The following is a 12964-nucleotide window of genomic DNA, read 5'->3' on the forward strand; positions in this document are numbered from 1 at the left end:
AGTTACTTTCAAAATTTAAAAATTTTACTAAATTATATCTAAAAAATAAGAAAGATAAAGTAGATCGCACTCCTTATTATAGAAGATAATAATTATTAGTTAGGAAATACTTCATCTATTAAGTGTAGTAACTTTATTTTCAATAAAAATATAATTATTTACATACCTCTATTTATCAAATAAAAATTTTGGAATAAGTGAAATTTTTATATATTTTCAGAATTTTTATAATATTATTTATGTATTTTTTATTATTTAATAAATTTTCAAATAAGTGATTTTATTATAATTTATAATTGAATAAATGTGTTTTCTAGGTGGAGTACTTCTCCTTTCCAGACACATATAAACGATGATCTCTTCAATAATTCCTACCATATCACATTTGCAAGTATTTTAGGGATTTAAGTCTTTAATATAATTTCAGGTAAGATATCCTTAGCTTCTTCTTAGCCATATTTAACCGAAGTAGTGTATCTTGCTAACTAGTCCCCACCGTTTTCTATTTATAAATAAGAGATAAGACAATTGATTAAGTCATCATCAACCATCATTGTCAAATGAAATCCTTTTCACAGGAAAATAAAAATAAAAATAAAAATAAATGTCTTAAATAATAATGTAGACAAAGGGCATCGATCTTGATATTAGACACCAACACCACAAGCCACCTCTATTTTACCTTTTTAGTAGCTCATAATTTATTTTAACTTGAACTATAATAATTATGCATTTATTTTTGCATTATATATTAAAAAATTTCCGGAAATATTCATTGCAAAACATAACAAATTAAAAGAGACATATATATATGCATGATATGGAAGAAACTAAGAAGATATTTGATATTTGAGTGGTAATTGTTAGTAGTGGAGAAGAAAGAAGAATGAAGAAGGGATCAACCTTTTGATGTAACGTGTGGGGTGAAAAATGAAAGAAGGGAAACAATGGTTAGAATTGAAAGAGTAAATAGTGGAAAACATTACTCTATCTTTTGTAGCACATAATGTACGAAATTAACACTTACCTTGTATATAGTTTTTGATTGTTGTGTTTCCTTTACTTAATTTATTTTATTCTATCCGCTATGGAATTCCATTAGCAAGTGCATGTAGTCTAACGCAAACGCCAACTAAATTGTCATTTCCACGAGTATTAGAATGTTTCTTTTTCATACTAAATGAATGTTCTTTTATATATTTTATAAATTTTTTTATATACTAAGAATTGGGATTGTTGAAAGTTCCGTGATCCCCGCCCCTATTTCTCCAACATATCATTCAGAATTTTAATTTGGGATGAGAAGCAATTAATATCAAATATTATAAATTAAAAACAAATAAAATTAATTAAATATAATTATAAATTAATTAAATTATTTATTTTTTGGTTGATTACCTCTTGTTACATATACTTTTCCTTTAGATATTAATACTTCCATTCATTATTATTACTGTTGATATTAAATAAGTCACCCTAACTAATTGGTACTTATGGTCTCATCAATATCTATTAGAATTGAAATGATTAAACCTAATTAAGGATTATACATTTATGGTAAGAAGTCTGAATAAATATCTACTAGTAATTCTTTAACTATTAGAATAATCTAGTGAACTTAATTTAATTTTCAAAAATATTTTGTAGTCAACATTCTAATAATTTTATATCACTTTTATTCCCACTCTTTCATAAAAAATTAATTAAAGAGAGTATTTTGAATGTACTTAAAATTGACTGTAAGTAATTGGGTCTTAAATAACGATGAGGTTGAAGATGGTGGTAAAGACGTCTAAGATAACTTTACGATAATTCTAGAATGGCAATTAAAATATATATATATATATAAGAAATTTCGATGCTTAAATTAACAAGAATTTAAGCAAGTTATATGTAGAATAAAGTTAAAAAATACTTGAGCTCGACATGATATTTATAGGAGAGTTATGATGATTTGATCATCACTTTAAAATCTTTATCGGTAGGTAATGAATATTTCTTTTCTTATAATATGAAAAGTTACTCCACATAAAGGTAATTACTGATTTATAGATAATATCAGAAAAAAAGTTAAGTCGGGCAAGTCCCATTAAACACAATTCGTGATACCTGTTTCTCAAGTAGATCGAGTAGGTTAATGCGTGTAACTTTTTTGAAAATGACTTTATTTAGACCCTTGTATGATCAGACACCATAATTGATTATTTAATTTTTATTTTTTTTGTGTTCGCTGTATATATGAAAGTTGGCCAATTTTGTGTATGTAACAAGAGCCAATTTGGTTTTGTCATGTACTTTTTTAGATATAGTGGGGTATAAGTGTGTGTGTAACTTTTTCCGATGTTCACCCACACACTATATATATATAAAAGCTAAGCTAAGCAAGTCGTTTTAAATTATAGACTGAAGTGCAGGCCGAAAACAAAGTATATCAGGTATAATAATAATAATAATGGAGTTCTGTTTTATTCTTCATTTCTTTGATTTTTTTCAGTTTTCACTACTGTACTACTGCAGCTAATTAATTAAATTAGTTGTTCTTAGTTTCTTCGTAGCTTAGGCATTATGTGTGCATTATATATTGTGTCATATGTGATGTTAATATATATGAGAAGTTGAAACTTCATTTGGATCAGCCAAGAAGAAGAAGAAGAAGAAGAAGAAGAAGAAATGGAGTTCTGGAACCTTTTCATGGTTGCATTAATGCCAGTTGTAAAGGTGCTTTTGATCACTGCTCTTGGGACAATTCTTGCCATTCGGCGTTTTGGTATACTTGGGGACACTGCCAGGAAAAACTTGAATCATGTGATCTTTCTTTCTTTTCTCTTCTTATTAATTATTATTTTAACTTAAGAAAAATGCTAAAACACCAACAAAATTTATTATTTTGTGGCGCGCAGTTAGTTATCAATATTTAAAGTGTAGGTTAAAAATGTCATTGAATTATTAGACTAAAAAAATTAGATTAATGGTTAAATATAATGGTCAAAAACAATAAATTCTGCTGACACTTGCTTATTTTTCTTAACTTAATTAAACATCATTTTTTTTTTATTTTAAGTTCAAACTTACAAATAATTGAATAAAATTTTGTGGATAATCACAGATGGTATTTTATGTGTTTGGGCCTGCTATTGTTTGTAGCAGCCTCGCAAAAACCATAACTCTAAGGAACGTCGTTATTTTGTAAGTCTTTTTTCCTTCCCCCATCTTTTTTTTTTTTGGCTTTTTTTGTTGTTGTTTTAGATGACATTATTTATTATTTTTTTTTTTCATTTTTTATCTATTTGTTATACAGCATTAAAAAAAATTAAAGTTTTGTTTAGGTTGAACAAGCTTTTGATATTTTCTTGAATTATGTATGTAGGTGGTTCATGCCGGTGAATGTTCTTCTCACATTTCTTATTGGAACAGCTCTTGGATGGTTACTTATTAAAATAATCAGAGTTCCTCTTCATCTTCATGGCCTTGTCTTAGGTTGTTGTGCTGCAGGTAGGAAAATTCAAATGATTTTCTTTTAAAGAAACAACCAATAAATAAATAAATAAAATCATATACCAACAAAAAAAAATCATTCAAGACTGGAATAATTACCTAAAAGTACAGCAATTTTATTTGTGTGCAGGGAATCTGGGAAATTTACCTCTTATTATAGTTCCAGCTGTCTGTAAAAAAAGAAACAACTCTTTTGGAGATGTGGATGTTTGCAAAAAGAATGCATTAGCATATGCTTCTCTCTCAATGGCAGTATGTCACTAGCTCAATAAATAATTCAAATGTATATATCATAGGAAAGCTTTTAAATATATCCAAAATACTGGTATTTAAATAATTTGATTTTAATCTGATTCATGTATTATATTATAGGAAAATTTTAGACATACTAGAAATACAGTGTTTTAATGGTTTTAATAGTTAATTTTAATTGTATATATTTTATGATCGAGATTAATAACTAAAACTATTGTAATACTAATATAATTGATACACTTAAAATTCTTTCTATATTATATGATAAAATGATAAATAAGTCATTGACCTTTTATCTCGAAAACAAATAAGTCTTCAACTAATTGAAAATACAAAAACGTTATTCAATTTCTAAAAAGCGAGATATCTAAGTCCTTTCCAAGACCTATTTGACCTTATATATTTTGGATGAATAGGCTTAAATGTCTCGCATTTTAGAAGATGAATGACATTTTTGTTTTTCAATTAGTCAGAAACGTATGTGTCTTTAAATTAAAAAATCAGAACCTATTTATCTTTTTCTCTTAATTTTAATATATTATTAGTGTATAAAACTATTTTACACGTACATTCAAATACGTAATATCATATTAATAAAAATAAATATCTTTTACATTGACTGTGTAAAATATTTTACATATCAATGCATCAAAATTAACCTCGTATAACTATGCCTCATTATGCAATTCTAAGTTGTTTTGAACCTTTTTCACCAAGTTTATTTCTTTTTCTTTTCTTTTATTTTTTTTCCCCAGCTAGGAAGCATTTACATTTGGTCTTATGTATACAACATAGTCCGCATATATTCAAGCAAGGTTTCATCAGTTGATGATTCAAAAGTAAAAGCAGTGATCATTGCAACAGAAAATGATGATATTGATTCAGAAAACCCTTCAAAATTGGTCACTGTTGATGACAAATCACAAACTAATGATCATGTGAAGCAACTTGAAATTGAATCTGTAGTGTCTCACCAACAAATAGCAAAGGTACTTTATTAACATAAGTTCTTACATAATAGTTATATATACTTATACGAGTTTAATTTGCATGCACTGACAGTGATTAACGACTATTTAATACGCTCACGGATGATATACATCACATAATGCTACTACTTTAATAAAATCTGGTATGGATTGTTGAAATAAATGTGATAGAAATTATGATCTTACATATTGAAGAGTTTAATTTTACAGATATCATCAACAAAGGAAAAAATTAGGAATCAGATAAAGGTATTAGCAGAAAAGATCAATTTGAAGGTACTATTTGCACCAGCAACAATTGGAACGGTATGTCACTGGTGTCTATTTGTTCTTTCATTGTCTCAACTATGCCTAAATAAAGCATATAATATATATAATTAGTATATTTTTAGTTCTACTACCTAAACAAAGACATATACAATTCCTCATTATGCAGATAATTGGTTTAATAATTGGAATTGTTCCTCAATTTCGAAAAGTATTAGTTGATGAAAATGCACCTCTTTTTGTGATTCAAGACTCTTTAGTCATGTTGGGGTAAGTATATATATATATACAAAGTATTCGAGACTCTTTATATTTATTTAATTATGACCAGGTTAGTCGGTTCAACTAGTAATTTACCGGTTGAACTAATGATTCGGTTGTAATCTCTTGTTGGTTTGCAGGGATGCAGCAATTCCAGCAATGACCTTGTTGGTTGGTGCAAATCTTGTTAAGGGTAAGCAAGAATAATGTCATTTCATCTTTATTGCAGATAAATGTTATGATATGTATAAACTAAAATAATTTGATGTTTTAATTTTCAGGTTTAGAGGGAGTAAGAAAGCAACTTCCACTTGTTATTGGGATTACTATAGTTAGATTTATTGCCTTGCCAGCAATAGGTATAGGAATTGTTAAAGGTGCTACTCATTTTGGCTTGATCCACCATGATCCATTATATCAATTTCTTTTACTACTTCAATTTGCTCTTCCTCCTGCAGTAGCCATGAGTAAGTATGATAATTGAACATTCCAGTCATGCCATGCCATATATATGTATTTATCAAATAATTGAATTCTGTATATATATATGTCAGGTACAATGGTTCAATTATTTGGAGGTGGTGAAGGTGAATGCTCAGTTATCATGTTAGCAACTTATTCTTGTGCTGCAGTTTCCCTTACTCTTTGGTGCACATTCTTTGTGTGGCTTGTATTATCATAATTGTTTCTCCATGCCTTAGTTATAGTTACAAATTCTCCATTGTTGTAAAAGTCAAAGCTCTATGTAGAGAGTTTTGATTAAATTAGTATACATGCTTTTAAAGAGTTAACTTAATGTAATTAGTATTAGTAAAGGTTTTTAAATATTTTACTTTAATAAATACACAACAAATACATTGAAAAGTTACACTTTATATGTTTGTAAAATCTTTTTCAATGAGTAATCTTAACATGCGTTTTTAAGACAGATGTTAGCTGCTAAACTCTAACTATGACAAAAATAAGTATAAGTATAATTTGGCCTTCAATTTTAATTAATGAATTTGACCACAAAATTAGAAAGGACTGTTTAGAACCAAACTAAGACGAATTAAAACCCAAAAACCAAAGCAAAATGACAAAAAAATCAATATGAAGGTATGGACTATGGAGCTGAATCCTGTTATCATATTCACAATCATGTACAATTGAACAAACAATTCCATAGGTGTAAGAGTATGAAAATATAGATGATATGGTAAGTATTTACTATTTACACATAAAACCAGAAGCACATCAGTTGCAACATGTTTGAGAAATTCTCAGTTCCTTTCAGATGCCTAACAACTATCTTAGATTCAGCTTACCCAAATTACATCCGGTTCCAAGAGGCAGATTTGTTCCTTCTTTTCCTTTTGTTCTTAGGAACATTTGACTTTGATGTGGAGCATACTTTTAAAGTAGAATGAATATTAGGCACAACATCCTCAACAGAAAAGTCAGATTCAGAAACTTGCAACTCTTTCTTAGCTTCTTGATTTTGTATAAGGGTCCCATCTTTGATCTGCACCTTAAGAAAAGGCTAGTATAACTAAAATGTATGTAATGATTCTAAAATTTATGCAAAAAGATTGTTTAGAATTGGTCCTTCCAACATACACCATTATACTAGTTGGATAATTGATCCTACAACAAACATTTTATTACTTCAAAATTCCAAACAACTATAAAGTAAACATTGTAACACATACTATTAACAAATCTAATGCTGCCATAGGAAATGAGGGTGGAAATTTCATGCCAAAGAGTTCTTCCAAGAAGTACATATGAATAAGGTTTAGGAGAATAGGACTCCATCTGGCTTTAAAACTAAATCCGAACACCGCAGGAAAACAACAGGTCGAAAGAATCCACAAATGCAAATTTAACTACACATATGCACATACCAATTATTTTCTAATCAAGGAATATGGCATTATCTAGCCATATTGATGATTCATGGAAAAGTTACAATGGAAGAGTGACATTTTGAAGCATGACTGCAAGCCGCATAAATGAACGAACCATATTCACTTGATTCATAGAGCATAAGTATCTTAAAATGTTAAAAGGAAAAAATGCAAATCTAAATCTTGAAATTGCTTTAGCATATAAAGCTTACCTCTTCTCGCAAGTCCTCAATCCGAGGCTTATCAGTCATCTCAACAAGAAGATTAAACCCTTCATCAGTTAATGATGCATTTCCAGGGATAAGTGGATCTACCGTCTGATACCCGGGTTCATGCTGAGGTGTCCCAGGCTTGTCCAATTGAGTTCCGGAATCAAATTTTCCTGAATTTTCTTTAATTACCTTATCAATTCGAGTTTTCAATTTGTGAACTTGTGATTGTACTGCTTCAATCTTTTGAATGATGTCATCCAATGACTTATCACTATTTTCATAGTCAACATAAGACCACAGATCATCCAACTTGAACTCAATATCATCAATGTTACCACCTAAAATAAGAAAGCAAGGTAAGAAATGTAGAATCTCATGGAATCAAAAGATAAAGAAAGAAATCACATGCTTATAAGTCAATACATAACGATAAAGAAGAAAGGCACATATGTAATTAGTTGGGTTTGTTTGACCTTGATTCATAGTTTTACTTGTACTCACCATTAGCAGCACCATGAACATCTTTCAAACAAGTATCAACAGTGCGATCTTTTTGTTCTGGAAAATGACAAGTAAAAGAAGACATCAGAACTAAGAACAAAAACATAGAGAAATACACTAATATACTATAACAAATGAAGAAATCCCATACCATAGTAAGAGAATAAACTATGATTAGACATGTACGATGCTAAATCATACTTCTCTTCAACTCTATTCCTTTTTTTCCTCTTCATAATTTTATTCCTATGCCTCCGACCAGATATAGGTACCGATTTGATATCAGAGCCATCTAATGTTAGGTGTGCAAAATCAAGCTGCTTTCTATAATTGTACGCTTCAAGCTCTTTTTCATACTTAAGCTCTTGAGACTGAAGTTGCTTCAGACGCAGTTCGATCCACTTACAACGCCACATTAGAGGGTGTATGAACTTTCTCCAATGACTTGTAACCCCTTTCTTTCTGAATGGTTAATGCAATTTGATCCATTTTTAAATACACATGTATATGCATGTATAGGAAAATAGATAAATATGCAGACAGATGTGAATTCCGTCATTTATTACATTTTTCAGACTGATGCAACAACGATTCAAAGTGAACTATACCTTCTTGGAGGTGATTCAAAATAATCATTGGACATGGATGAGGATGCATTGTCAGCACAAAGACACGATTCGACTTCAGGGTCACTGAAGGATGGGACGTTCTCTGTGTCAGATTCTGTATGACCAAAAGAACTAGAACTCTCAGTGGCATCCTCACGAGAATCTTCCACCACCAAGGCTTGTCCAGAATTTGTGGATCCAGTGATATTAACCTCTACATTCTCATTCTCATTGGAGAAATGAGTTTGTTCAATTCGCGATGGAACCATCGCGCAACCATCACCAATGTAGTCGACTCTAGGCTCTGGAACCTTCTTCTGTCCAGTGATATTAACTTCTACATTCTCATTCTCACTAGAAAAATGAATTTGTTCAATTGCTGATGTTTCCATGCCACAAGCATCACCAATGTAGTCGGTTCTAGGCTCCGGAACCTTCTGTCGAGAAAATGCAGGGGAGTGTATACTCCCTGACTTCTTCAAATCCAAGTCAGGCCCCATTCTTGTGCATCACACAATCTATAATGTTCACATATCCTTACTCATTATTCAATCAATATAAACTCATGTTTTAGGGTGAGCTTTTAAAAAAAGATTTTTTTTTTAATTATCTTTTTTTAAAAGATTTTATACACAAATAAAAGTAATTTTATGTTTGGATATCTTATATAAAATGATATTTTTATTTATCAATTATATTTGGGTATAACAATATAAAAGTATTTTTTTGTTTATTTATTATATAACAACCACCTCTTCTAGAAACAAAATTAAATTCAAAATTTGAAAATCAGTTAAGAGAGAACTTAGAATTTTGAATTTATAGATAGGAATCTAGTAACGGCCCTCCGTTTGAATTTAAAATTATCCCAACCACCAAATGTATATAAATAGGGGTGCACCTATAGGTAGAAAATCACACTTCTCAAATACTAATCTTCTCCCTTTTCTCTCTACAAAAAATATATTCTGTGTGCAAACACAAGAGGCAAGCTCAAAGAAGCATTAGAAAAAGAGTAGGAAATTATGCTTTTCTTACTTTTACGTTGGCATGTAATATGTTCTATTTAATTTCTTTCCATCCATGCATGGCTACTATCTTTTATGTGTCTTATGGCATTAATTATCCTTTACTCATCTTTTATCCACATTGATCATGATTATCTATTATGTCATTCATGCTCATCCATTAATATATATCCCATATTTTCTATGTGCATTTACATTACCTTTTATACCATTATATTATTATTATTCCTTTAATGTTAAGAGTACATACTCCTTTATAATGTTTTTATTTAATCTACAATAATTTTACTATGTGCATTTACATGTCCTTTTATACCATTATATTTTTATCCTTTTAATGTTGAGAGTACATGCCTTTTTATGTCTTGTTCAATGTACCCTATTCTATTGTGCATCTAAATGACCTCTTATATCATTATGTTATTATTACTCCTTTAATTTAAGGTTAAGACATGCTTTCTTATAATATTTTATCAAAGTATTTAAAATACTCCATTCTTATTATGTGCACTTAGATTATATTTTATACATTATATTATTAATATTTCCTTATGATCAAGAGTACATGTTTCCTTATAATTGTTTTATTCAACTAACTAATATCCTCTATTTTATAATGTGGAATTATATGAACTTTTATACCATTGGATTAATAATATTTCTTTTGAGTCAAGAGTACATGCCTCTTATAACTATTTTATCCAACTCTTATACCCTCTTACTCTACCTATATGATATATTTGCGGGTGGAGTGAACCGCTGCACGCATTCGAAAATTTTTTCGGAAAAATTCCCACTAATGAGTTTTGCTTAGTATTTGAAATCAAAGCATTTGGCTGATCAACGAAAGGCAATTCGTGTGATGTGTTAACAGTCAATCAAATGCTACCAATATCTCCTATTATGAGGAGGAAAAAACAAAACTATTTAGGACAGCTGTCACTCTCTCAATCATCGTTTAATAGATACTTTTAAATAGTTGGATAAAATAGTTATAAGAGGATATGTACTCTTCACTCAAAAGAAATATTATTAATCCAATAGTATAAAAGTTCATATAATTTTACGTAATAAAATAGGAGATATTAATTAGTTGAATAAAATAATTATAAGAAAACATGTACTTTTTATCCTAAGAAAATATTAATAATATAATGTATAAAATATAATCTAAGTGCACATAATATGAATGGGGTATTTTAAATACTTGGATAAAATATTATAAGAAAGCATGTACCCTTGACCTTAAATTAAAGGAGTAATAATAACATAATGATATAAGAGGTCATTTAGATGCACATAATAGAATAGGGTACATTGAACAAGACATAAAAAGGCATGTACTCTCAACATTAAAGGGATAATAATAATATAATGATATAAAAAGACATGTAAATGCACATAGTAAAATTATTGTAGGTTAAATAAAAACATTATAAAGGAGTACGTACTCTCAACATTAAAGGAATAATAATAATATAATGGTATAAAAGGTCATGTAAATGCACATAGAAAATATGGGATATATATTAATGGATCAATAGGGCATGAATGACATAATAGATAATCATGATCAATGTGGATAAAAGATGAGTAAAGGATAATTAATGACATAAGACACATGAAAGATAGTAGCCATGCATGGATGGAAAGAAATTAAATAGAGCATACTACATGCCAACGTAAAAATAAGAAAAAACATAATTCCCTACTCTTTTTCTAACGCTTCTTTGAGCTTGCCTCTTGTGTAGAAGGGAGAGGATTAGTATTTGAGATGAGTGATTTTCTACCTATAGGTGCACCCCTATTTATATACATTTGGTGATAGTGTGGTTGGGATAATTTTAAATTCAAACGGAGGCGATCTCCTGATTTTCAAATTTTGAATTTAATTTTGTTTCTAAAAGGGGTGGTTGTTACATATTACAAGAAAAACATCTTTCTTTAAGAAAAAAAAATATTTTTAAAAAAATATGTAAATTATATCTTCTCAAAAAAGATATTTTTTTTTTATTTTTCTAGTGCTTTTATTTTTACTACTAGAAATTTGCCAAACACACTAAAAAATAAAAAAAAAATCTCTTTTCATTAAAAAAAGATCATTTTTTATCAAAATAATGATGCCCAAACAAGCACTTAGTACTTAACCACAAAACAAAAACATTAGGAAAAACCTCAATGAATGACACACCATATTATACCTATATGTATTTGGTTTCACTTTGCATGTCATGATCTAATATCTATATATATCAATTAGTTACATACCAAGTAATTTGTCAAATACAATCTGAAAAGAATGATTTTTAGAATTAAAACATTTATTATCCCTAAATTAGAATCAACAAGCTCCTAGAAAAAAGTCTAGACTCTAAACTAATTCAATAAACCAAATTCAAGTTCAAGGCACAAAATTTCAGTTACACACACAATCTTCTAACCTTCATTTTCCGTTAGTTACAAGTACAATATCAACAGAATTCAAAAGAAAGACAGAAATTCAATTACCAAAAGAAATGAGAAAAAAAATTTACCCAAAAACCAAAATCTAAAGCAAAACATCAAGAATTGAAGAAAAGTCGAGATTTTTGCAACACTTGTAATAAAACGAAAAGAGTACATAAAGAGTAGGTAAAGATAATAAAATTGTGAAAGAATAATGAAGAAAAAAAAAGAAAAGATGAAAAAATTTTATTAATTGTTGATTGATTAAAGATTGTAAACTATGAAAGTAAAACTAAGTATACATAGAGCATTAACCTATGAAAGATAAAAGATAAGATAAAGATAAAAGATAAGATAAAGATAAGATAAGATAAAGACTATCCTAATAAAACGAAAAGAGTACTAGGCAAAGATAATAAAATTGTGAAAGAATAATGAAAGAAAAGAAAAGATGAAGAAATTTTATTGATTGTTGATCGATTGAAGATTGTAAACTATGAAGGTAAAACTAAGTATATATAGAACATTGGCCTATGAAAAATAAAAGATAAGATAAAGATAAAGATAAAATAAAATAAAATAAAGACTAAAATTATAATTGAATTTGTGTATTCTATTAAACCATAAGACGTCTTTATTGTTGTCATGGCCAAGGTGGCCTAAAAGAAGAATAAAATTACAGAATGCTCCCTTATGAATTCCAAGAAAAGAAGAAAAAGGAACAAACTTTTTTAACTAAATTTTTGGTTTAGTGTTTGTTTCTCCTTCGGAATTGGAAACGTTAATTCTGTCGTACTCCTCAGCAATAATAAATTAATTCTATTTAATTCAATGAATTGAAACCTTTCTCTGTTCTGATTCTTTTTCGCCAAGCCAAAATTCAGAACCGTCGCGCATCAAATCAAATATTTCTTAAAATTAAATAAAAAAAAAAGGTGTATTTGAAATTAAAAAAAAATGTTTACTTTTCTTTATGAATGTTTCTTTTTTCTGCACCTTTTTTTAAATGTTATT

The 12964-nt window shown here is 28.7% G+C and overlaps 2 protein-coding genes across 4 annotated transcripts; one reads left to right on the forward strand and one right to left on the reverse strand.

Moving 5' to 3' along the window:
• LOC107628157 (protein PIN-LIKES 3-like) lies at nt 2214–6142 on the forward strand. 3 transcript variants are annotated; one of them, XM_021115356.1, is made up of 11 exons: nt 2214–2435; nt 2616–2805; nt 3107–3186; nt 3368–3492; nt 3626–3747; nt 4506–4739; nt 4950–5045; nt 5176–5276; nt 5408–5460; nt 5549–5734; nt 5822–6142. In XM_021115356.1, exons 2-11 carry the CDS (start codon nt 2671–2673, stop codon nt 5947–5949), a joined length of 1260 nt encoding a protein of 419 aa, XP_020971015.1. In that variant the 5' UTR covers nt 2214–2435; nt 2616–2670; the 3' UTR covers nt 5950–6142. The 3 variants fall into 3 exon arrangements, with proteins under 3 accessions (XP_020971015.1, XP_016186438.1, XP_016186439.1); XM_016330952.2 differs by having other exon boundaries at nt 2216–2435; nt 2637–2805; XM_016330953.2 differs by lacking the exons at nt 2214–2435; nt 3107–3186 and having other exon boundaries at nt 2663–2805.
• On the reverse strand, nt 6376–12319 carry LOC107626758. The gene is made up of 6 exons (XM_016329660.2): nt 12040–12319; nt 8478–8995; nt 8021–8331; nt 7870–7926; nt 7369–7706; nt 6376–6771 (listed from the first exon to the last, which is right to left on the reverse strand). Exons 2-6 carry the CDS (start codon nt 8975–8977, stop codon nt 6580–6582), a joined length of 1398 nt encoding a protein of 465 aa, XP_016185146.2. The 5' UTR covers nt 8978–8995; nt 12040–12319; the 3' UTR covers nt 6376–6579.

The sequence above is a fragment of the Arachis ipaensis genome, chromosome B02 (assembly GCF_000816755.2).
Source record: "Arachis ipaensis cultivar K30076 chromosome B02, Araip1.1, whole genome shotgun sequence".
NCBI classification, from domain to species: domain Eukaryota; kingdom Viridiplantae; phylum Streptophyta; class Magnoliopsida; order Fabales; family Fabaceae; genus Arachis; species Arachis ipaensis.